Consider the following 27,255-nt stretch of genomic DNA (forward strand, 5'->3'; position numbering starts at 1 on the left):
AATTGGTATCAAACTGGGTGCCCTTCGCACTCATAAGTAGCAAAAACTAGCTCTCAGCTTAAAAGGCTCAAAAACCCTGTACTAAAGGAAGCTAAAGAGTTTTTATTCCACATAACGTCCACATGACCCAAAGAGCCATTAAAGGAAAAAAAAGTTTTGAAATTGAGAGCTACACCATAATATCCATTATCTGCACCGCTTATCCTCAGTAGGGTCGCAGGGGGCTGGAGCCCATCCCAGCGATCCTCAGGAAGAGGGCAGGGGACAACCTGAACTGGTTGGCAGCCAGTCGCAGGTCACACAGAAACAGACAGGTCACTCGCTCATTCATACCTAGAGACAATTCAGACCGGCCAATTTACCTGACATGCATGGAAACCGGAGTGCCTGGAGGAAACCCACGCAAGCACTGGGAACTTTGCCGCACACGCGCTAACCACTGCGCTGCCTTGCTGCCCCACCATAATATTTTAAGACCAAATTAAACAAAACCGCCAAACCTGGGTCTCCAGACAAAAGCTAATTCCTCAGCACATTTTAGTTCAATGTGTGTCACTTATTGATTTGGTCAAATGTGTTAAATAAAAACAATGCCAGAGCCTGTGTCCCATATCAATATATATATATATATATATATATATATATATATATATATATATATATATATATATATATATCCACAAACTGTAAATATAGTACATATATCACCTAATTTTGTCCCCCTCCCTCAGTTACTTAAAATGTGTAATTTTTGACCACTAGATGGCACAGTTGTTTAGTGAGAACAAAAACAGTGCCACAGCATGCAACACGGCAGACAACGCGTGACTTACGTTGGGAAGAGGTCTATATTTCACAATCATTTTTGTCCGAAATAATGGTTTTGAAACAAGGTGCAAGCAAAGTTATTTTGAACAAATGTCACAAAATACTGCAAACAATAAGGGCAACGTTGTATTTACCTTCAGCGCGGACTGCACTGAGCGAGAGAGCGAAGGGAGTGCCTTGCTCCTTGTGTAGAGATCCGCCCACCTCTAACACTCACCCAATCAAACTGCTCTGAGTGGTTTGCTGGCGTTTTGAGTGTTCTTGGAGTGTTACTATCACAAAATATCTCAAAAGTGAACATACATAGTTTAATGAGCTTCCATTTAAAGGATTTCTAAGCGACCTACTGCCAAAACGGGGTATGTTGGGGTGACCATATGTACTCATGAATGGAGAGCCATATGTCCTCGAACACTAATGAAAGTAAAAAAGTGGATAGTGTCCGGAAATCATTTTTAACACTTTTTTGAATCAAAAGTGCAATATTGAGCAAAATTACCAGCAAGATTGTTTTTGAACTTATAACTTGACAGTACAGAAGTTATTAAAGAAAAGTACAGCGCTTTTATTTGTTAATCAAATGTTCGAGCTTGTAAATACAGTTTGTTCTTTGGTTTTCTTTAACCAGTATGATGTAGTAATGACTATGAGTATTTAATGAATAAATAAATGAATATAGGTTTCTATCAGGGGTCATTTTTGGAACACTCTGCGTAAAACGAAGGATTACAGCATCCATATTTGTTTATGCAGTATTTTGGGAAATTTTTACTAAAAACTTTGTTTTTAAATTGTTGATCACAATAAACAGGACAATAAAAACAAACTTATCTTAAGTTACAGCAGGAAGGAGACACATTTTAGGTGGGATATTTTTTAACATGGGAAACAGGCTCAGGCATTATTATTTAATATATTTTAAGAAATCATAAAATAAAATGCAGTGAAGAATTAGATTTTGTCTGGAGATCAGGTTTCGTGGCTTTAATTTGGTCTTAAAATATATCAGAATTTCAATCAGAATCAAAATCAACTTTATTCTTATCGAATTGCTGCAACAAAATTATCGTTGCATTTCATTTGGCAAAGTATACACTATAAATAAATATAAATAAATCATAATAAAATAAATAAAAACACTATAAATACTAATGAAAAGAAAAAGATGGAGTATTCCCCACTAATAGCAATTATTCACATGTAAAATAAAAACTATACACAACTGGCATATTGTACTTAAACTGTAACAATAATTTTGGAAATGAGGTCAAAGGGTGAATAAGTAAACAAAACAATGTAAAAATATTTAACAGTACACAAATAAAATACTTATATAAAACAACAACGGTTTTATAACCAAAGTCAAGAACATTTCAAATAAAAACTATACACAACTGGGATATTGCACATTAAACGGAATTTGCACTTAAAACCGGAGTATTGCATTTTAAATGGTGTGGCTCGCACTCATACAAAATCTAAATATATTACTTTCGTGGCTCTTTAAGTTAAAAAGGTTTTATTTCATGCAAAGATATTCCACACCCAGGAAAGCACAAAACACACGCTTACTCCATACCTTTCCTGCCAGCCAACCTAGGTGTCGAATCTCCTTGCTTCCCGCAACCCCTGATTTGGTCGTGTGATGAATCACCTCAGCTAGCGCCTGCTGAAAGACAAAAAAACACGTTCATTCAGTATGTCGTTATTCACAAGTTAAATGTTGAGTATGTGTTAGCCAATTTTTGCAGCAGACCTGCGTCAGAGCGGTGGTGACTGCATGCATTGCAGTGAACCAAGTGAGGGCAGATGGCTGGTCTGGGCAGCGCAGTACCACTGTGTGTCTGGCATCAGGGGAGTGCAGCTCCACTTGTCTGGAGAAAACACATTCATTAAAGAATTAGCGAAGGCAAATGATATACAATCTATCAGGTATGGGCCTGTTAAAGCCTTAAGGGAACATCATTTTTCATCAGGGCTACATAAGGGTCACGCTGGATGACATACTTCTTGGGAAGACATATGATTAAAATATATTCTTTAAGTATATATTCTTTCATTCTTAAGGACACAAAAACACAAACAAAAGGATCACCCCCAATTAATACCAACAAAATTAATACATTTGGTGTTATGCCACGCCCCCGCTAAGACAGGGGTCTCGGTTCCTCCTCTCTACCGCTGGGTCAGCCTTCCACCTTAGCCAGCACTGGTGGGGAGGATCACAATCAACCAAACTGTAGCCGCCTCAAATCAAGACTTAAGCCTTCAAAAGCTGCTGAGGACAAGCGACCGGTGCTTGAACGTCGATCATTTGTGGTTAGTCGAAGACATTGGATCCGTGCGGCACTTCTTTTATAGCGGAGTGGAAGCCGTTACTGGGCCGCGGAGGAATCCAGGTCCCGGTCAGGAAGTGTTGTTTGGCTCGTGAGTTGCTTACGCCGGGTTCGTTTTGGACGAGTGATTAGTGATGGAAACTGCTGCCCTGTTTCGGGAAATGGTACATTTGGCCCAGCTCACTAACAACCCCCTACAACCTCACCCAAGGAGAATGACAGGCAATGTCGGGCCATTCCGTTTGTATACAATATACTGGACTGTCTCAGAAAATTAGAATATTGTGATAAAGTTCTTTATTTTCTGTAATGCAATTAAAAAAACAAAAATGTCATACATTCTGGATTCATTACACATCAACTGAACTATTTCAAGCCTTTTATTATTTTAATATTGCTGAATTTGGCTTACAGCTTAAGAAAACTCAAAAATCCTATCTCAAAATATTAGAATATCATGAAAAAGTATACAAGTAGGCTATTCAACTAATCACCTGAATCATCTAATTAACTCGAAACACCTTGCGAGGGTTTCCTGAGCCTTAAAAACACTCAGCTTGGTTCAGTAAACTAAATCACAAGTATGGGGAAGACTGCTGATCTGTCTGCTGTCCAGAGGACCATCATTGATACCCTCCATCAGGAGGGTAAGACACAAAAAGAAATTTCTCAAAGAGCAGGCTGTTCACAGAGTGCAGTTTCAAAGCATATCCACAAAAAGTCTGTTGGAAGGGAAAAATGTGGCCGGAAACGCTGCACAACCAAGAGAGATGACCGCAGCCTTAACAAAATTGTGAAGAAGAGCCGCTTCCAGAATTTGGGGGAGCTTCAAAGACAGTGGGCTGAAGCTGGAGTCCAGGTATCAAAAGCCACAGTTCACAGACGTGTCCGGGAAATGGGCTACAATAGCCGTATTCCCATGGTCAAGCCACTTCTGAACTCAAGACAACGGAAGAAGCGTCTGACTTGGGCTATGGAGAAGAAGCACTGGACAGTTGCAGAGTGATCCAAAGTCCTCTTTTCAGACGAAAGCAAGTTTTGCATTTAATTTGGAAGTCAAGGCGCCAGAGTCTGGAGAAAGGCTGGAGAGGAGCAAAATCCAAGTTGCTTGAAATCCAGTGTGAAGTTCCCACAGTCAGCAATGGTTTGGGGAGCCATGTCAGCTGCTGGTGTTGGTCCACTGTGTTTCATCAAGTCCAGAGTAAATGCAATTGTGTACCAAGAGATTTTAGAGCACTACATGCTTCCATCTGCTGAAAAGCTCTATGGAGATGAGGATTTCATTTTCCAGCATGATCTGGCACCTGCCCACAGTGCCAAAACCACCAATAACTGGTGCACTGACCATGGCATCACTGTCCTTGATTGGCCTGCTAATTCCCCTGACCTGAACCCCATTGAGAATTTGTGGGGTATAGTTAAGAAGAAGATGAAAGACACCAGACCTACAAATGCAAATGAGCCAAAAATGAGATAAATGAGAAACATGATGTAAAATAACTAAAATGTTGTAGTTTCTGGACTATAATCAGCAACTTTTGTCACACAATTTCAACCATTACCATTCGGCTTATGCGGGGATGGGCTAATACATGCATTTTTTTTCTTTCCCTTTTTTGTGTTGCTGCTGTTTTTTGCCGTGTTACGGTACTTATGTTGCTCTGTCTCAGCCCTGTTTTCTTTGCTGTGTTACTAGCGTCGCTGAGTCTCAGTGCCTTTTCCCATGTCTGTTTTTTATTAAAACTTTCGAAAGCTCTTTTTCTATTAAGGGCTATACAAATAAACATGAATTGACTTGACTATACTGTCATACTTTGTAAATATCTTGTTTTAACGTGAGTACATGCGGCTTCTAATCAGGTGGGGGTAATGTATGTACGAACTGTTTATTCTAGTGCAGCTCAAGGCCTGGTGCGGCTTATAGTGCAGAAATTAAGGCAATCATCTTTTAAAGTAACTTTTATAGCTTTTATTTTTAAGGGATGAAAATATTAAGTGACTATTAAAAATGAGGATCACCAACGTTTTTAAAGCTGAGGGCTACTTTTTAACTGATCGGTGTAAATGTCAACCATTTTGATATACATTTCAAGAATAACAACTTAAGGTATTGTCTTCACTATGTTATGACCAGGTTGTAATAGTTAGAAGTTAAGTCGCCAATAAAAACATGCCAGATAAAAATCAAATTTACTAGAAAATCGCAATGAACTATCACTGGTGAGCTATGTTCATAATCTTACTGCTCGCTACTCAGGTGTTCTTATAGGGCTACAAGGTACCCTAGGGTACCGCGTTAGAGACCTTTCATTTAGAATACGCAAACTGCTTTGCCCATCTTACATTAATGTAAGACATTTTTCTTATTTCCTTTTTTTTTCTTGTCGGAGCTCCTTTGATAAGGTTAAAAAGGTCTGAAAATTGACATACTTCTTCGGGCCATTTCAGACAAATAGGCGTTCCTCTCTCAATTTCCTTAACTAATCTCCTTTTACTATAAGGGAGTATTTCTGGCCTCCATAGACACGCATCTATAGACCGCTTCTGGGCCTGGGCGAGCAGCTCTTTGAATGTGAATATTTAAAAACAGGTTTCGTCACAGGCTTCATGTGGCATAATGCAACACGCTTCCTTTTGAAATTGTTAACACCGTCTCTTGAATCCTGCAGAAAGAATCTTGGATGCTGCAGAAGGAATCTTGTACAAAATATGGAGGAGGTTAAAGGTATTTCCCTATATGAGAGTGATGATTGTTGCAAGAATAATTTTGCGCCTACAGCTAAGAGCAAGACAAGACACGGTCATGTACGAGACTAAAAAAACGTGGATTCTTGAGTTAAAGTGAGAAAACCTTATTATCTCACACCCTTAGCTATGTCAGGCCATCTAGTATGCCTAGCAATAAAACCACTGCTATGAAAGGAAATAACTCAAAAGTAAATATCACGAAGATGTTATGCTTGCAGCAACGATGACAAGTGGGAAGCAAACAAAGAAGAATTTTTCTCATTTCAACTGGTGCATTCTGTATCCAGGGTGTTTACCATCCCCTAACTATGTCAAACCTCAATAATCATTATGTTCAGGTGCTCCCAAGAGAGATCTAGCGAAACTTCTCCCGACCTCGTGTGGTTTTCACAAACAAGCTTCCTTTTATCTTCCCTCGATACTCACACAACCGATACAGCTGACGCGGAAAAGCCCAGGCCAGCTCCCTCAACGTGTGACACAACATGTTCTTGAAGGTCCCCTCCAGGTGTTACTGAAGGTTAAAACTAGCTTCAGGCTTCTCCTGCGGAAATTCATGGACAAGTTCGCAAAAAATGAAGGGTTTGGTAAAATCTTGTGGTTTCAAGTTCTGTTTTCATTTGTTTTTGTATTTTAATCGACAAAAAATGCTGAGTGGTAGCTAAGGTCAGCAAGTACGGTGCAAAACTGTTCGAAAACTATAATTATCAAACAACTGTTTGAACCAGCTGTTTTTTGTATAAGGCTAAAATAAATACATTCAAAATAAACCTTCACATCTAATACTAACAAAAACAGAGTTTGTACACCTTCTTCTTGGCCAAATTCAAGCACTTTTAGAGCACTTTTAAGGCTAATTTTCCCAATACCATTAAGGAGGAAATCCGGTGGGAATCACGCATTTTGCAGATCCACAAATATATCTGCTATTTCCATATGAGATTTTTAATCTTGCTTGTTTATTTATCAAGATTTTTATATCTTGAGTAAATCGCAAATATATTTGTAGATCTGAACAATACGTGTAAATAGTTTTGAGACAAATCTTTCACAATATAGATGTCAGGTAAAAATTACGGTAATATATAGCTTACATTTTCAGTTGTTTACAATTTACCACTGCGAAACACTACCTCCATTTTTTTACATGGCCCATAATAAATCTCCATCATTCTTACATAATCCTTGCACTAATACACATTTCATAATTTTCTGTTTAGGTGTAGTGTAGCATGGAGCAAATTCTCCAGTATTCGGCATCTTGGTCTCTCCACCAATCCGTCTTGGCGTAGGGGACGATAACGCTTCACATGACAACGCCATACAAACTAATGCCAGCTTCCGTTAATCACCAGGAAAAGAAGAGAAACCCTATGGCAAAGCAAAGCCACCAGAGCAGGCATGTTTGCGTTATTGTTAAGGAGACTTAATTTATTTTCTGGCTATCAAGACAGATTGCCGGCAAACATAGCAACAATTTCAAGCATTAACAAGCAAATTCTTAAACATACGGTACAACAACTTATTTTTTAAATAGTTACTTTCCTTGGTAGCTAGTCCTTTAACCATAGGGTAACTCAATTACTAACTCAGTTACTGTTTGGAAAAAGTAGTGAGTTACAAATTATTTTAAAGTAAAGTGCCCAACACTGATCAAGAAAGAGCAACACAAAAAGTCTACTAAACAAATTAGGAGTCCAGATCATGACCCTGAATTCTTCTATGAAGCACCGAGCAGTAAAGTGGAGAATGTTGCCAACTCAGTGAATGTTCAACCTCTATTACACTCCCACATTATATTATGAGTCAAGTGAAATTTGCCAAAGTGCAGCTAAAAGTGCCATCGGGTTTTATAGGAGCCTTAGTGAACAAACATTACATCAGCTTGATGTGGACACATGTCAAACCTCGATTGAATTATGCATTCTAGAGCCGTTCATATTAGTCTCTCATTGTCATTATTCATTTATAAAGGATGCATATTCCATTCCTTGAATTTTATGAGACTATGTAGTAGGTATAAAACCTTTCTTTGAGAACTGTAGTACATCGGTAGGTGGTGATAAGCCTCCAGAAAAGCCATACAGAGAGTAATCAACACAACCCAGAAAATGACTGACTGCTCTCTGCCTAGTCTGAAGGACATTGCCGGCTTGCGTTAGCACAACAGAGCCAACGACATTATAGGGCTGCAACTAATTTCATAATCGATATATTGGTCCATTTTTTTTTTGATTGATTGATTAATTTGAATTCTTAAAGACATTTACAATTTCCTCCCCTTTATTGAAATACATTTTGGACAGAGAGAAATAGTGCACAAAAAACAGAATATTTTATAATATACAACTTTTTTTTTTTTTAATTACCGTAAATTCCGGACTATAAGCCGCTTCTTTTTCCCCAAATTTTCAATTCTGCGGCTTATTCAGAGATGCGGCCAATTTATGTAATTTTTCTAACGGGCCGCCAGCGGCGCTCGAGTGCAAGAGGTAAGATTTAAACCAGTGGAATATATGTGCCGAGGAAGATCACAACTTATGAGCGTAAACATACCCTCAACGTGCAAATTGCACAAAATAAGGCTCATGACGCAGCCACTACGTTAAAAGCAAATGGGCTTACTATACGTAGGGGTGTATTGAACTAAGGGAGCGTGGAACGACGTCATCATGATATAGCTTCTTCTTGACATTGAGAAAGGCAACTTAGATATCTTTATCAAGAAGGAAGAAGCGAATGGGGGGGGATTTTGTAGAGGTTTATTGTTCTATATTCTTTATCAATTGTCCATTATCCGTAATCGGTCAAATCATGATACACTACAAAGCCAAATGGCCCAGACACATGCTCCCAGCCTGCCGTTATTCTTATGATTACGGCTCTTGTTTCCTTAACAGACTAATTTACGGGTGAGCGAGCGTCTTTTTAGTAGCGTGAGGCTACCTCCCAAAGGCACGGTTTAGGATGAAATTTATATTATTATTATTATTAAAGCTTTGAAAACTCTCTCGATGTACCGTCTTTCTTTGTAAATATGTGTAATATGTATTTGCAACTGTATATTTTTGTAATGTATTTATTTGTATTTATTTGAGACACTTATTCTGCACGAGCAAATTAGAAAAGAGGGGCGGAGCAAACGCCAACGCTGATGGGAAAGTGGGGACCGGTAAAGGTGAGTTTTTGTGGACACGGCGGACAATAATGGATATATATTTTTCCCACCCTTACCTTTGGAAATATACACTTTTTTTCCTTGGATTACTATCAACGGGCACCCAGAATCTGCAGGTCTGCAACAAATTTGAAGTACCTATATCAATTTGCATTCATATTGGCGGCTGTGATTTTTGGACTGTGTGCTTAAGTCCTTAGCTTTGCCTTTTACACGCTGGTTAACTACTGTTAAAAGAAAATAACTCTGAAATTGTTTCATTGATGTTGAAAATGTCAGGAAAAAATGTTAAAACGTCATATCGTCACGTCATATTGTCAAATATAAAAAAAATGTGAATATGCTTGATGGCTGTGTTTTGCTGCTGTTGGTGTCAGTGGATTTGTTCAGACCGAGGACAATCGACTTTGGCCTGGACGGATCTATTGACACTAACAAAGATGTTATATAATGAAATTGTGAATATGTTTGATTTTCGAGAAGGTTTGTTCAAACCTCACTCTGTGTTTGCTGTTAAAAGCGTAATATTGGAATATAATATTGTGAATGTGCTTAATTGCTGTTGAGATTGTCATGATTGTTTTCTGTTTTTAGTGTCAATAAATTTGTTCAAACCAAAAACCTTAGCTTGGCCTTATGGCTTTAATGCTAGGACCTTAGCATAGCCTTTGATGCTAGGTCCTTAGCTTGGCCTTAGATACTAGGTCCTTAGCTTGGCCTTTTGATTTTTGCATTCCGGAGATGGAATAAGAGCTCCACTCCACGCATCGGCCCGGTATTGCAGTACCTCCGGGAACGGTGCATTCGCAATGATCGCAACAAGGCTTTAGGGCTAGGACCTTAGCTTAGCCTTTTGGCTGAGAGTAAGTGTCCCGGCTCCTAGGCTTTGTAGCATATAATGAACTGACCGATAACGGATAATGGATAATGAATAACGAAGATAGATCAATAACCCTTAAAAACCCCAAAACCCCCGAATAATAATAATAATAATAATAATTTCCTTTGTATTGTCATTCTTTGTAACAATGTACACAGAACGAAATGTCGATACACCTGACCCGTTGTAGCGAGTCGATGCAGCCGCAGCCAGAGGGCGCCGCCATTATACCAATTAGGTATGTCTCGGCCGAGGCGCGAACCAGCGACCTCCCAGTCTCAAAGCGGGCACACTACCATCTAGGCTACTGAGCTGGTATCAAGGACATTTAGTTTCAATCGCGGGACTTGAAGTTTGGCTTGGATTATTCTCGTGTTTGTTTGATGTGGGTGCATGCGGCTTACATACAGGTACGGCTTGTGTATCGACAAAAACGGTTTACCCCTTAAAATGTGATGGGTGCGGCTTATAATCAGGTGCGCTCTATAGTCTGGAATTTACGGTACAAGCGTTTGTTAATTAACTTGACAATGAACAAAAATGTATACAAATATAAGCTAGAAATCTGCAAATATGTAAGATACTCTTTGTTTCATAATGAAACAGTGAAACACTACAATGTTTAAAATTTCATGCCAATTTAGTTTTGATACAATGTTCAATTTATAAGAAAATGAGAAAACGAAAAAAAAAGACCACAGCCAGACCAAAGTGCTACAACAATTCTCAGCGTCACAAATTAATTGTGCGCACTTTTCTTTGCATTGATTAATGGAATTAGTGGCTTATAAATCATGTGATAAAATGAATTGATGATCTAATTAGTTGCCAATGCTTTTGTTAATTGATTTTATTGATTAGTTGTTGCAGCCCTACAACATTAAAGAGGACCATTCTCACTGGCCACCACCTCTTAATCCTGTTGCCCTCTGGTGTGCTACAGGTCCCTAAAACAAGGACTAACAGACTCAGAGACAGTTTCTTCCCCCAGGGTCATCACCACACAAGACAAGCGCGCAAAACTGAAAAAAATTAATCTTTCCAGTTGCGTTGAAAAGTGGGTACTCACATCTTATTTATTGACCTATTTGGGGAATTTATTTGCTGCTCAATATTTTTGAACTTATTTTCATGGCACTATTATTACAATGTGGGTGTACTTTGTAAAAAAAATTGTTTACCCAATTATCCTGAGTTTCTATCTTATTTTTCTTATTCAAGCCTTTGTGGCATGTTTATCCTGGAATTCCATGTATAATCTCATTTCAAACAATGTTCACTATGTTGCCATCAATAACAATAAAGACTATTTGAATTCTAAGGTGAAATCACTAATTAGTATCCTATAATAAATACCACTGGGATACTTTGATTTTCTTCAATGGGTATTTCAAATTTTAAAATATCTCACTTGATCCTCACTCTCATACACGAGAAAAAAGGTGGAAACAGGAAAAGAGAAAACAGAAAGAAAAAGTGTGGAAGGAAAAAAAGAAATCTAAGGGGGAAAAAAGGTAGGGGAAAACGGGCATGTGAGTTGTCAGTCTCTGTGTGCCCTGCGACTGGCTGGCAACCAGTTCAGGGAGTCCCCCACCCACTGCCCGAAGATAGCAAATGTTGGTAATGTTAAGCTGACTGACTCCACGTAAATACGGTAGCACCAAACTAACGGATAGGCACTCTTGGTAGCCCTAGTTGGTTGGTTGGGTGGATCACTTAACCGCTAGGGTTGTAGGGGCCCCCTTTCCTGTGGTGTACCTTGGTCAAGTACAGCCTGGTTGCGCCCATCCCTCTTATGGTAGCCTACAGATGGTAAAAAGGCTCGTCCTGGGAAAATTTGCAGCTTAGACTTAGACTAGCTGAAGCTTTTCATCGACCTTCTCAACAATGAAATCAATAACATAAAGCCCCAATGCATAGTTCAGGCCGTTTTTGCAAATTTGGGATCATATGTGATCTTTCCTGACCAGAAAAGCATCAATTGCCTCCAGCCAAATGTCTCTACTGTGACACTTGCCGTAGCGCTCTTCACAGAATGTTGAATATTTGTCCGAGTGAGTAAAGGGGGCAGGGCTTAGCCATAGGTCAATTGGCCCCCTGGCTGCAAGTTAAAGACCTGTGGTTTAGAGTGAATGAAGGTCAAAAAACTGACAGATTATTATTATTTGCTGCCTGCCCAGTTGGAATGGATTTTTGCCTTATTTCGCTAACAAAGGCATGAAAGGAGTTTATTGTTTGAACATGATAGTGGACACATGAGAACAAGACTGAATGAATAGAGAAAAGTATGTGAACTACCTGTTATCTGGATCCGCTGTGGTCATGGCTCGGGTTACGTAACACATTTTGAGTGGAATGCATCTCCTGTCGCCCTGCAGGGACAGGGAGGGCTGAGGAAGAGGAGGAGGATTTTGAGTCCCCAGTGTTAAAGAGGAGGGCGAGACGGGTGGGCCGCCAACACGGGGTGAATCGGGCGGCGGCGTTTCCCATCCGATCTCTGAAACAGGTGAACCCTTTTTCACGTAGGGCGTGGCCTCTCGCATGTACTTGACTGGACAGGGAGACAAACCGTGAGTCTGTTAGTCTCAAGCAGAAACAGTACCCCCAAATAATTATGATTATTTAACCCTTTATTGACCAAGAATCATACAGGTGGTTTGGATTTTGCTTTTGTTTTGGCCATGGAAGAGTGTTATGAGTGATTATTTTTGGCCTTTTTTTCAAAACAACTCAAACTTTTAATTTCTGGCAATATCTATCATAAATATATTTTAAGACAACAATGAAAAACAGAACAAAAACAGATTTGGATTTTTCAGGATAATAATGAAAGAGACTGGAACTGAATATGAATTCATTGTAAGACAAAATAAACTGGAAAAATAAACTGTTATAAATACTGTATATACAAAAGAATTTTTGAGTCTTGCTCCCTCAGTTGTCCATATATTGTCAACTAGTTTTCACGATGACCAGGCGTTTTATGGGCCAGTGTGGTAGATGGTGAAGCAATCCCTGGAGTCGGCGAGCCATATCACACATGACCCATCATATACCCCAATTCATAATCCCTTTGACAGTCAAAACTAGTAATATACAAAGGATTACATTTTTTATAGGTTACAGATAACAAAATCTGATTTACAAAATGCATTACTTGTAATGCCCCACCTGCATAATTCGTTCCCTGTGATTGGTCCATTGCCACACGCAGGTGCAGGTGAGATATGATTGTAGGAAGTTGCTGTCAGCTTGTGGTTATTTTGGAGAACTACTTTGACTGAATTCGATTTTTTTTTAATGCAAGTTTTGCGGAATTACAGAAATATAAATAGTGCAGGCACTCCTATGGTAACAAGAGGGTTAAAAACAATATTTGTTCTTAGTTTAAACATTTTATTAATTTTGTTGAGTTTATAGTTTAGTAGACATTTCAAATAAGGGGAGAGGACATCAATAAATATTGAACTTGCAAGGAAAACAGGGGAAAGCCCAAACCTCAGATTCTAATGTGAGCCCTTACCTGTTTTATTATCATATTTATCTGTGTACAACGCATACCATTTTACTTAAAAGAGAACACAAAAATTGGGTCCGTGTTAAACACAAAGTTTTACGGTATGCAATCAGCTGAAAAAAATCACTGACCACAATCACAAAACATTAGATACAACAGTAAACGAACCCAGATCCCGGCAGAGAGAGAGGCAAATCCTCACCACAAAAGGCATTAGGTCTTTATCTGATTATCACACGATTACAGGCATTGTTCCAAAGACAAACGTTAGAGAATTGGAGAAATCAGAAAGTCTTCCTAAAAAAATAAATAAACACAAAAAAGCAAGACGAAGGAAAAAACTCTTTGGTGTATCTGATGTAGGCCTGGGTGATAGAACAATAACGAAACAAAGGCTTGTAGTTTTTTCTTTAAATCTGTGGTACCAGAGCCCTTGTTATCACAGGTGTAACGTATCCTTAGAAACCTTTTTTTTTCTCAATACAATTCAATACTCTATTATGCAAACCCTTTATACAGGGCAAAACATTTATTTAACCGATAAAAGTACTGTACACTGTACCCGTAAACATGTATCTATGTATTACAAACCACCTATTCTCTTAAAGATTGTTCAGCCAATCAGAATCCAGAACACAATGCATAATGAAAACTCATGAAGCAGATATACTGTAAAAGGTGAACTGTGTAAGAGTGATGGATTACTGTATCCCTTTCCGGAAACCCTGAATATGACAACAAAAATTGGATTTCTTTATTACATTTCTTCAATTTTATCAAAGCAATGAAACACACTAAAACCCAGGGGTCGGGAACCTATGGTTCGCGAGACATATATGGCTCTCTTCATGAGTACATATGGCTCTGTGATAAAATTTGACACTTTTCTTGCGACATTTCAAAGTAATTTGGTTAGAACACGGTATGGTACATTTGAAGCCAAAGCAGCACTGAGGTGAAGGTTCAGTCCAGTATATATAGGGCACATTTTTAACTGGTCAAGTCAAGTCATGTTTATTTGTATAGCCCTTAATCACAAAGAGTCTCAATGGGCTGCACAGACCACAGATTATTGCAAACAATAGACTATTACACCATTCCCTGATCTAAAACCTATATGAGGGCAAGGAAAAACTCAACAACCTCAACATGAGGAAAATGAAGAAACCTTGAGAAGGGACTGCACATGAGGTTCTCCCCCTTCCAGGATGACCAGGCTGCACTGGATGTTGCAATAACAAATACTACAGTCAGGGTGTCACACCGACATAACCCATTTTGGCAGTAGGTCAATAAGAAACTTTTTAAATGGAAGCTTATTAAACTATGTATCGTCACAGTTGAGATACATAATGATGAATACCCACACAAAAAAAAAAAAGACTCCAAAAAACACCCAAAACCAGCAAACCACTCAGAGCAATTTGATTGAGTGGTAGAGGTGGGTGGATCTCTGCGCACAGTCCAAGGCACTCCCTTCACTCTCTCACTTAGTGCAGTCTGCGCCGAAGGTAAATATGACGATATTCTGATCGTTTGCAGTATTTTGTGACATTTTTCCAAAATAACTTTGCCTGCACCTTGCTTTGAAACCACTATTTAGGACAAAAATAAAGTCAAAATGGGCCTTAACACTCTTAACTGATAGAGGGAGACAATTTTAAGTGGTATATATATATATATATATATATATATATATATATATATAAAATATATATATATAATCGATATGGGACACAGGCTCTGACATTATTATTATTTCATAGATTTTATCAAAAGATCAAAAATCACAAAGTGAAGTAAAATGTGCTGAAGAATTAGCTTTTAACTGGAGAGCGGGTTTGGCGGTTTTGTTGAATTTGCCCTAAAATATATATGGTATGGCTCCCTTTCAAAAAAAGAAAATATATATTTTGTTAAATATGGCTCTTTGGGTCAGAAAGGCTCCCAACCCCTGCTGTAATCCGTTAAAATTGTAATGAAGTTAAACTTCATTGCATCCTTCAACTGAGTAGTCACAGGGTACTTTCTCCAGAAAATGCGCTGCAGGGAAAATAAGCATTTAATCATGACAGCTCATGATGTATTTGTAACCAACATATTCATTTTGACAGTAGGCTAATGAATGATAGATCGACAGAAAGAAAGAATGATATGTACAGCATGTGTTGCATTTATTACAAGGCTTGTATAAGACTTTCAATTTGTTTTGTGGTTCCAGACATTTTTTGGGGTTCAATATAGCTCTTTCAACAGTTTAGGTTTCAGAGCCATGCCCTAGGGGTACTTGAATCACTATTTGAGACAAGTCACACATAGATATGCATCTCTCAAATCCATCCTCAATCCATCTTCATCCCACTTTCCTCGGTATGCTTGTTATATAAAACGGACGTATTCCACGATACCCGCTGCGTATAATTGGCAGATGGCTGGTGACGTTTGAGATTCGGCACGGCAAAGTATTGTCAAGGGATGCATAGTGTAACAGTAACAAGCCTCCCTGCCAACCTGTGGACAGGAACAGACAGGCTTTTGCATTCGGGACTCTAGCTTTATGCCGTTGTCCTCAATGACCCTCCGAGGCAATTCTTGCAAAAGGAGAAAACTCACTGAGTCACGTCAGCAATGTCAGATTAAGGAGCCAAACAAGGGATGATGATTTGTTTTTGTGCACCGTGACAAAGAACAAGCAAAGACCGTACGTAATAAAGACTTCCAGTTAATCTGCTGGTGCGACAGCCGTTTCTCGCCAGGCGACATTCAAAAATCAACGACTATTCTTTTCTTCTTTGCGCATCCTCCATAAATGTAAATCAAATCCAGTAAGAATGTTTGCAGTCTTAAAAATTCCAAAAATCAAACATTGTCTCTGCAAATAGAGCTGATGTAATCTCATTAAAGTGGGGCCACAAATAGAGCTGTAAGTGTTTCTTTCCATCGTTGCAGAAAATGGGCACACTGTCCATATTCCCACGGCTCCTGTTTCTGTCAAAGCGCCCACTGCGCCAGAGCCTATAAATGGCAGCTAGTAAAACGAAAACACACTGGAACCTTAAAATCCCCTATGTGGTGATAGCCGACCGATTTCGAGTGTAAATTCATCTATGTACCAGATTTTCTGTAGGATGAGTCGCTCCGGATTATTAATTGCGCTTGACCAAAAATGCATGATTAGGTAGAAAAACACTCTACATAATTGCACTTTTCACAGGTTAAGTAACAATGTGGCTAAATTATTGAAAAGACTAAAACAGTTTTTGGCACATTTTTGTCTCATTTTAGAAAAAGAGCTGTAAGAATAATAACAAAGTCACATTATGAAGAATGATCCAATGGCTCATTCATTCATTTATAATGCTTAAAGTTTAAGAAGTTTGTAAATTATAAATTAGCAGTGACGCTTACATTAAATTATAAACAACTGCCTGATCAAAAATAAAATATGTTTAAGAAAAAAAGAGAGTATGAAAGCATCATTTTGTCAAAAATCCAAAACAAAACTAATTGATCAATGCATTACAAATAGTAAAACGATTTGAAAAGGTGTCGGGCAGTTTTTAAGTTAAAATACGGGTCTCAAACTTGCAGCCCCCGGGATAATAGTTTGAGGCGAGTGCGTTTTATTTTCCCACTAGACTCGCTGAATTCTGTCATGCCACTGAAAGCGAGTGCTTAAAGCACAACGGTTGAAAACAAAATACATATACTTAAAGTGACGTTGTCACTTTTGAAAAGAAGAGAAATAAGAAAATGAAAAAAGAAAAAAAGGGAAAAAAAGAATAGAAAAAAAAAGATCAAAAAATAGAAAATGCAAACAGTAAAATACATAAAGACAAAAGGAGCAAACTCAAGAATAAAGGATAGGAAAAATAAAAATTAAAAAGATTAATTAAAAAAGAGAGGAAATTGCATTTTCTTTTCCTATTTTGCTTTTAAATTGCTTTATTTTTCTTCTTTCCATTTTATTTATTTTTATCAGTTTTCCTTTTTTTCATTACTTTACTCTACTTTTCTTTTTACTTTTTCTCATTAATCCTTCCCTATTTTTAGTTCTTTTAAAAATAATCCTATACCTTCTTTTTGTCTTTATTTTTGAGTGGCTGGGTAAAAAAAATGAAAGAAAAATTGTGCTTTTTACTTACTTTCAGTCTCTGTAGTTTGTAGTCTTCCTTGGACTCATTTTTGGTTGCACTATACATTACAGCGGCATTTAGTGGACAAATATAAAACACTGTACCTTTAAGAACAGCAAAATCTTTGTATAAGCGCTGTTTTGGTGGAAAACCCGATTTGGCCCAACCTCATCCGGATCCTAACCCTAGCGGCCCTCGACTCAATTGATTTTGAGGCCCCCCCCGTGTTAAAACATGAGTTCGAAATTGAAGTTATCAAAAACAACCTAGATTAAAGTTAAGTCACTCCAAGTCGAATAACCAGAACGTTTTTTTAACTAAAACAATTTGATTTTTGTAAACTTGGTGTGATTGTTGATAGTGATTGTGGAATTAGAACACTGGTTCAGTAGTTATGGCTCACGGAATTCTCCACAATAAATCCTGCTTCTGCCTTAATTTCAACCCTTCTATCTTAGAAAATACATAATCAATTTTCGCAAAACACACATCACCAAAAAGGGAATTCAAGAACGATTCCAATCTGCAATTTTTTCCAAACATTTGTCTACGTGATAAAATGTTTGACCTTGAAATTGAGGTGTAGACATTTTTCATGGTCAATTACATGGTCCAAATATTTGCCAAAAGTTGAAAAATACGAGTTCAATTGAAAATATATTCATCACATGGTCTAAGTAGCTAAGGTCCACATAAAAGTATTAGATTTTCTTCTGACTGTACGACGCGCCCCATAGTGTGGTGCAACCTTTCGAGCGTGTGTTGTTGTCAGTGTTGGGATTAACGGAATTGACGTAACGGTGTTATCTTTTTCAGTAACTGGGTAATTTAACCAAATAGTTGATTTATGCTACAGAGTGAAACGCACTTTAAATTGTTTTACGATCAAATACCAGTGTCTATGTAAACAGTTGTCTCAGGTTGTGAGAGTTAGATTTAATTTATTAAACTTGCTTTATGTTGTTTACTGCAGATTGTAATTTTATCATATTGCTTGCCTGTTTTTGTTGCACTTCAAGTGTAGGATAAATCTGATTCTGGTGAGGTGCAATAAACATTACAAGGTTCTATGAACAACAACCTGTCTGTTCTTCACTATTCAACTGACTCAAATACTGCTCGGAAAATTTAGTCAAGTCAAGTCAAGTCATTTTTATTTGTATAGCCCTAAATCACGAAGAGTCTCAAAGGGCTTCACAGATTGTTACACTATATTACACAAACTATTTTCAACCGACAAGAGGAGTAGGTTATTCGTATGCAATGGAGTAGAAGTGAGTTTTAAGTTTAGATTTAAACATTTCCACTGAGGTTGCAGATCCCTGGTACCTTATTACTTTTAATATAGGGTATTTCAGTTACTATCTTAATTACCTTTTGGAAGAAGTACTGAGTAACTATTACTATTTACTGTTTTAAAGTAACGTGCCCAACACTGGCTGTTGTAAGGCGGACACCATAAGATTGTATATAAAGGCTGCGGCTTATTATCTGATGTGCCTCATGTGTGTGTTAAATACTGCAGTGATACACGAAACAGACTGCAGCTGTGTGTCCTGCGCCTAATGGTGAAGAAAAAAGATTCTAATCTTGGAATTCTTTTTAAATGTGGAATTCTTGTCGAATTCACTTTCTTGTAAAACGTGTTGTTCCAGAGCGATAACAGCTCGACTCGACTTGCCCCAGTACAAAAATCAAGATGTGCCCATTTTTAGGCTGAGCGTTACAGACGGTACCGGGTACGCTACTTACAAACGATCGTTCGTAAGTTGAATTTGTTCGCAAGTTGCTTTAGTGCTATATTTTGTATGTTTAAGGTTTTTATAAGTAGGTTTAAGGCTTGTATAAGTAACCTGTATTGTTTCATACTAAAAAAAAAAACATTTCATAAAATAATGTGCTCTATAAAGATAAATAAAGTGAAGTTTAACTCACTTTTAGAAGATGGGCTTCAAGAGTTAGGTTAATTCCTCCTCAGTGGTAGAAGAGGCCGAAAAAAGCGATCCAACTATTTTCTCAACCGTATCAAGCTTTCTTATTCTACTTTCATTTCAAAAGAAACTTGCCTCTTCTTCACACTCCACACCAACCTTATAGAATGGATGCACGAGATATTAAACAATAAAAATGTCAACGTACTTAGCGCACCAGAGATACAGTCTAAAATGTTTACACACGAACTTTGAAGAGGAAGCAAATTTTTCATAATGGTCGTAAGTAGGGGAACGTTTGTATCTAGTTCATGTGACAGGAAAGAGTTAATCCTCCGATACCGGCTAAGAAAAAAAAAATGTTTCGTGAGGTCATCACAACATTTGGATAACATTTTCAGCAGTTTTTCCCCATAAATCATGACAGAGTTCAACATTTCACGAGACTTCCAACCGCTCCTGGAGATCATTTACGTAAATAGACTCAGGCGAATTGTTTTTCTTGTAAGCACTCTGCATCTCATTCTGCGCTCATTGTTCCCGTTCTCCTGATGAATGACAGCTTTCCAGCGGCTACCGGCAAGTCGGGCCCCCAGTAAATACCCTATTCACTCGTCAAAAACACTTCACTTGTTAAACTCTACTCAACCCCGTCCAATTACACATTCCGTAAATATGCCAATTTCCTACTAAACTGAGAAATGTTGACAGCATTGCCAGTTGTGCAGTGACTTCATCAGTTTCATTAAAACGATGTTTTTTTTGAGGGGGTCACTTCTCTCACAGGTTGAGGGATGGCGTTGGGGGCCTCCACATGCGCCGAATGAGAATCTTAATTGGTGAGCAAATGTAGAGGATAAAGAGGAAAAAAACATCATCTCATTAGGCCTGTGAAGACTAGTTGAAAGGAGAACAGACTGGAGGCAGAAAATGTGAAAAGGCTCCTGCGATTGCGGAATGAAAGCTTCCCTTGTATGCTCTGAGCAGGTAGTTGGCCATATTAGAGCAAAGCAAAACCCACAAGTCAGCTTTTTAAGAGTAATTTGGACATTCTGACACAGAATCATCTAACATCACTTTTAACAAGAATATCTTGAAATCATCTCATTAAGTGACTTTTGACTGGGGAAAAAACATGAATAAATAAGGACCTTATAGCGGTGGCATATGTTTTGATAGAAATACATCCTTAAATCAACCAGAAACTAAAAATATTACATGTATGGGCACAAACCATGTGAGGAAAAAAAAAAGAGTTGTAGGCCCTGCTTTCCACAACTAGGCCTTCGATGGTGCTACAGCTAAATGAATCATTTCCTCAATAACGATTTTACGGCTATAAATCATTTACTGCAGCTAGAGCTGTGACAAATACGAAAATAATTAATGATAACCTTATAAAATTGCAGTATTATTTAAAAATAATGCCACATTTCAATCACAAAAAAACAACCCTCCTTTCTTTCCTCAAGAAGATATCAATGACTTTGTCGCACATATTATCCATGCGTTTCATTTCCTTTATGAAGTTCTTTTCTCTACTACCATCGAAGCTAATGCTAAAAGTCGACTTGATGTATTTCTGACAAAAGACGTTCAACAGAAGCAGTGGACACAGGCATATTTTTCTTTACCTTTCCGTTGAGATACTTCAATTACTGCCCCATAGCCATTCATGGTTTGTGAAACCGCTTACGTTTCAGTTTAACGGTATCCACATTCTTACAATAAGATTCTCATGGGTCCATTTGAACCCAACTGATGTGTTGGAAGTCATTAGGTGACCAAACCGCCCAATTCCAAACCCTAATCCCGAGCGCCAAGCACAGAGACAATGGGTTCCAATGTTATAAGTCTTAGGTATGACCCGGCTGAGGCTCGACCAGCAACCTCCTAGTCTCGGGGCGGGCGCCCTACCCGCAAGGCCACCGAGCAGTTTCCTTAAGCCAGCTAGAAGGCCTTGAGTCCACCAACTCAAAATCTGATCGGCTGAAACAACAGATTTATTGGCACTTTTGTGATGCCCCAGAGCCCCCAGAACGGTTTTTTAAAGCCTTTGGGTAGATTTATCTAGTAAACGAAGTAATGGCAGAAATGTGATTGATGTAATGCTTGAATTCTGGAAGAAGCACAAACAGGGGACAATAAATGAAAAGAAGCTGAAAGACAATTTGGGATTATTTAATGAGTAATCATGGACAAATATAATTAACATCACACGATTCAGATATTTTTTAGGCATACAAAAAAGGTCTTGCAGGCCTCCCACTGGTAAAAACACTTAAACGAAGCTCCATCACACTGAGATGGATATGCTGAGCGTGGAAACTAAACACAGGGCCACAATGCAATCTGATTTTGTGACAAGTACTAGAAAAAAACATGACCATGATAGAAGAAAAATATGCCTATTTTAATCGAGCCCGGAAGGAATTTGCAGTCCCTCAGTTCTGGTTCTCTCTAGAGGATTAAGCACAAACTAAGCGCTTCCAAGTGGATCTCCCCAAGGAGGATAACTAGCACAGCTGTCACTGAACCTCTGGAGTTATTCTAACAACATAAGGGGACCAACTAAAATGCTGGCATGTCATTAGCTCGGACGACAAAGACCAATAAAGTCTTCTCTTAAATTGTATGGAAGTGTAATCCTCCTTGATATGAACAGTGTTGAGACTTACGCGTTACAAAGGAAGACGTTTCTGGAACGCACTTACTTTTCCCGGTAACTAGAATTGCAACATATAATTGATCAAATTTTGGACCTCAACTGCCGTTACAACAAGGTGCGTTATGCGACTACAGAGATGCTCGCTAATTCTCGCTTCGGTTATCACTGGTTCAGTCCTCCGCAGACTTTTAATTGAATTGTTTTTGTCTTTATTGTTGTTAACATCATTGTATCATGCATTGTGTTCTGTTAGAGAGGGCTCTAGGGGCGCTTTATGTGGGGTGGGTGTGACTGTGTGTGTTCGCGACTCTGATAGGCTAGTGTAAGCTGTCAGTCAAACAGCAGGCGGCCTCTCAAGACAAACTGCAGCATAGCGCCAGATATCTTTTGGCGGTTCAATTCATCAAAAATAAATTCTTCAGTTGATAAAGATTCTCAGGAAAGTCAGAAGAGCTCAACGACATTGTGATCACCAGCGGGTGCTTCGTGCGATTATTTTTGAGTTCAAGAAGCAACTCGGGCGGCGTTTGGGAGAAGGCAAGAGCTGTGCTCCTGGTCAGGCCTACTGCTAAAAGCTAGGCAAACAACTCTGTGAGACCTGTGCTGCAGACCCTGTATTTTGCCAACGCCAAGTCCATTAGCCATGAAACGGATGAATTAGAGCAACAACTCATGGGAAACTGCTACATTCGGGAGAAATTTATTTTGACCATTGCAGGGATTTGCCTCCATTCGAGGACACCCGATGCAAGCGCGCAGCTAGCCGCTCTCTATATTGCTTTCTAACACTGAAAGGAGAAGCCCTACAATATATTTTTAAGTTCTTATAGTGACAATAAAACTATTTGTTTAACTGCAATTAAGTGCTGTGTGATATTATTTGTAGATCTATAATTGTTATTTTGTGACACTCATCAACTCTTACTCTGTAATTACGTCATCTCGAGGTAGGTTTAACCCTTTGGGCCTTGTATGAAGATGCGACGCTACTTTGCAGATTTTTACTGTTCCACACTAACTGCAAAAAACTAAGGGTTTTATTAAAAGCAGTTCATTAATTACAACATCCTCTCACCGATAAATGTTCCTCTTTTTCTCAGTATAACATACAAACAACCTTCAGTCCGCCAGCGAGGGGTGGGCATGTTTGTATTTACCTACAAATTACAGCTAAATACAGTTACGTTGGCGCTGTCTCAAGCACAGAATACGACCGCGCTGAATTTCTCCTCTCGGAAATATCCTCCCTACTGTATATCCTTGCATCCAAACCGTATTTACAACTTTATAATAAAATACTAAAATTAGGTGTTTAGTTTCTGTGCATATTTAGTTGTGTGACACCAGAAACAAATGGTAGACAGGTCATGGGGCAGGGGGCGTGACTTATACAGGAACACACAAAATGAATTGTGCAAACATGAGCACAGAATTTACGGTAAAACAGTGCTGAATTAGTTTTTTTTCTTGTGAAAAATAATTTTTGCAATACACCATGCAAAAAAAGAAAACCTCTTGGCCAGCACCCAGAAATGGAGAAGGAAATCTGGAGTGTCTCGGCTTAGTGTTTGTTTGCAAGCACTTCTGCGGGTTAATGTACGCATTTCCTTTAAATGTTTTTATTATGTGGCTATTTTTGAGCATTTTTCAACGCAAGTAAATACAGAAATTTGTAACTAGATAATTACTTTTGGAGTCACCTGCTACTTTTGGTTGGTAACGGAATTACTTTTTAAATTAAGTATGTAATACTTGTAGCTAATGACTGTTCTTCAGTTAAGTGCTCAACGCTGGATATGAGGAAACGATGGTGCTGGAAATTTAACATGTACAGACGCTCCCCTACTTCCAACCATTCGACATACGAAAAACGCTAGATAAATACGAACATTTTTTTCAGGATGTGGATTTTGTATTGTGTGCACCTTTTTCCATGTACAGGGACAGTACTGTAGTGCTTCTACCCGCCGCTACCGGCGTGTGGCGCTGTGAGGTCACCCAGCATCCACCCCAAGGAGGAAATCCGGCTTTCTCTTCCTAGTTCGTGTGTAAACATTCTATACTATATCTCCAGCGTGCTAAGTACTTTGACATTTTTATTATTTAATATCTCGTGCATCCATTCTATAATGTCGGTGTAAAGTGTAATGAAGAGGCGAGCCGTTTTATCTGAAATGAGAGTTGAATATGGAAGCTAGATGCTGTTGAGAAAATGGTTGGATCGCTTTCATTCGGCCACTTTTTACCACGGAGGAGGAAGTGGCCTAACACTTAAAGCTCATCTTCCAATAGTAACTTAAACTTAACTTTATTTATCTTTATAGAGCATATTATTTTATGAAATGTTAATTTTTTTGGGGTACGAAACAATACAGGTTACTTATACAAGCCTTAAACACCCTAATATACACCTTAAACATACATTCCATACAAAATATAGCACTGAAGCAACTTACGAACAAATTCAACTTACGAACGATCGTAACTGAGTGTAACGCTCAGAGAAATTCACCAATTTGGCAACAGAACTTGTTTCGTAGAATGCCCTTGTACAGAAAACTTCCTTGGGCAAAATTTGCAAATTTAATGCTTCAATCATTTTCATTTCCTATTATTCTGAGAAATACCTAGTCTGATTAGCACTGTTAAAAAAATGTTTAACAGGAGCTAAGCAACAACCATCAGCAATCAATGGTGACCATTAACAGGAAGGAAATAAACAAAAGGAATAAGCTTGAAACAAAACCTTTCACAACAGTGATGGAAGTGGTCATGGCCAGAAACACCACGTGATCTCCATGGAAACTAAAGTTGCCATTATGGATTAATTTCACGTCGCAATGCCTTTCCCTTCAGCAGTCTCACTTGAACTGCACTTTCCACTCAATCTTCCTCTCATCCAACTCTTCATCGTCCTCTACTACCCAAGTAAGCTTTTTCATTTAATTTTTATTTCTGTGCTATATTATTTTATTGATTCCTGTGGACAAAGAATGGCTATGCTTGTAATACAGTTTTGTTTTTTATTATGATCTTACCATTTAATAATAACCTTTTTGAGTACAGGTTTAAACAGACTTTGTTCATAAGGTATTAAAAATAAAATACGGATCCCACAGGTTTGAAAGAGCACGTGTTCAAATATGTCCCCTTTCATCATTTAAGACATTGGTTCTTAACTGGTCTGACCTAAGCACCCACCATTCCACCCTAATGACAAACTGTGACCCGGATGAAGAAAACATTTCCACTTCTTAAATGTATGTATTGGATGAAAGGATTGTGCAGTTCGAAGCAGAGAGAGCAGAAAATGACCAGCAAAGCCCAAACCACTTCAAGTACCATATTTACTTGCTTATAAGCCACCATTGCATATAAGTGACCCCAAAAAAGTGCATGAAAATAGCCATCTACTAAAAGATATTCACAGTTAAAATGAAGCTTGTACCTAAACTTTGATGAATATTAAATTGTATTGTTAAAAAAAGATAACTATACTAGTATAAAGCTAAATATATAACATTCTTCATCCATTTACTGCAGAGGTTTTCAACCTTTTTCAAGCTCGTAGCTCATTTTGTTTATAATCAGCGTATAGGGCACTTAGTTTGATATGCATTTCTCAAATAACACTTTATCCTAGTGTTACTATTTTATTACAATGTTATTACCAGATTAATTATTGGAAATGGGGTTAAATGAAATAGGGCTGCACGATTTAGGGGGAAAAAAAAGAATTGCGATTTTTTTTTTACCAGTATTGCGATTTCAATGCAATTATCAAATATGAAAGAACAGTGCATTTTCTGAGCTTGCTTAAAAGGAGCTGACATTATTGTCAAGTTGATAACAATGTCCGGATGATTTAAGAAACTTTAAAGTTGCAATCAAACTAATTTATTAAAGAAAAGCAAGCACATAGAAACAAGGCAAAATTGTGTTCTTGAATTGAAATGAAATTCTTCCGTAGACTGAAGTGTGCGCCTCTTTTTTATAGTCTTGTGGATTCTGATTGGAGGACACGATAAGGTTTCTAATTGGTTCAGACAGGAATCACATATTTAAACACCGTTTATAATGTTGGTCACTAGATAGCGTGCGAGTATAATAAACGAGCAATAGAAAGTTGGAATTTGGGAGTCAAACTCTCCCAGAACAGAACATACCCAGTGGGCTTCAAGTTGTAGATGGTTAGCAAAGGAGTTCCGTGCACCCGTTTGATAACAGATAGGAGTCTACCTGTGAGCGTCTGAATTGTAGCTTTTATTAGAGACAAATTCTTTTGGCTGGGGAACCCTATTGTACTGACGTTGAATGTGCTTGCTCCTGAAAAGAACTTGGAAACTTAACTGGTTTTGAGTACAATATATAAAGATATATAAACGTATGAAATATATATTGGGTGTAAAATATGGAATATAGTATAAAAGGCACACTTACACCATAATTTCCCTTATAATTATCGTCCGCAATTTTTCTGCTATGAGTAGCCCAAAAAAACAAAAAAACCTTAAATGGGGAGCGAAATGGTGCGTTTGGTCACTTTGAGTCTCCATTGTTTGTATTCTTCATTAAGCCTTGTATCACTCATTTTTGGTTGCCGGACAATAGAGAGACATTTAGTGGTGAAATATTTCACAGTGCCCTTTCAATCACAACATCATTTGGATTTAATAATATTTGGGGGGACAGCCCTGTTCACCCTCCAGTCGCAGAATAAATCAAAATGCTAGACACGCTACAGCGTTTGCATCCATGAGCACTTCCGCAAACAATGCATTGCGTGTGACGTCATGTGTCCTCTTTGCTCAAGCGGATTATGATGGTGTTGCATAAGGAGAGGCATAAAAGGCTCAGGAGATCACACAGAAGTCGTATTTTGTTGTAAATATGAATGATCTCACCCAAAAAATTGGAATTGAGCATTAACTTCTGCAGTGTGAACAGCAGCCTCGTGTTGTCCTGAGATATGCTTGCCGCTTTACATCATACACAGGGCGCACTGCACAATTTGAAGAAAATCTGAGACTTTA

The 27,255-nt window shown here is 38.3% G+C and overlaps 1 protein-coding gene and 1 non-coding gene across 2 annotated transcripts in view; one reads left to right on the forward strand and one right to left on the reverse strand.

Annotated features, from left to right (window-relative positions):
* The window catches only part of sntb1 (syntrophin, basic 1), a 76,503-nt gene that overhangs the window by 34,433 nt on the left and 14,815 nt on the right, over window positions 1-27,255 (reverse strand). The window contains exons 2-4 of the mRNA XM_088326159.1: window positions 12,269-12,521; window positions 2,585-2,702; window positions 2,408-2,497 (exon numbers count right to left, since the gene is read on the reverse strand). Coding sequence (XP_088182285.1) covers window positions 2,408-2,497; window positions 2,585-2,702; window positions 12,269-12,521 — 461 coding nt within the window. The remainder of the gene's footprint in view (window positions 1-2,407; window positions 2,498-2,584; window positions 2,703-12,268; window positions 12,522-27,255) is intronic.
* LOC148371614 (U2 spliceosomal RNA) lies at window positions 9,714-9,899 on the forward strand. The gene has a single exon (XR_015849834.1). It is a non-coding gene; the product is annotated as a U2 spliceosomal RNA (small nuclear RNA).

The sequence above is a fragment of the Urocampus carinirostris genome, chromosome 2 (genome assembly GCF_059441175.1).
Source record: "Urocampus carinirostris isolate Australia breed hairy pipefish chromosome 2, RoL_Ucar_1.0, whole genome shotgun sequence".
Classification (NCBI taxonomy): Eukaryota; Metazoa; Chordata; class Actinopteri; order Syngnathiformes; family Syngnathidae; genus Urocampus; species Urocampus carinirostris.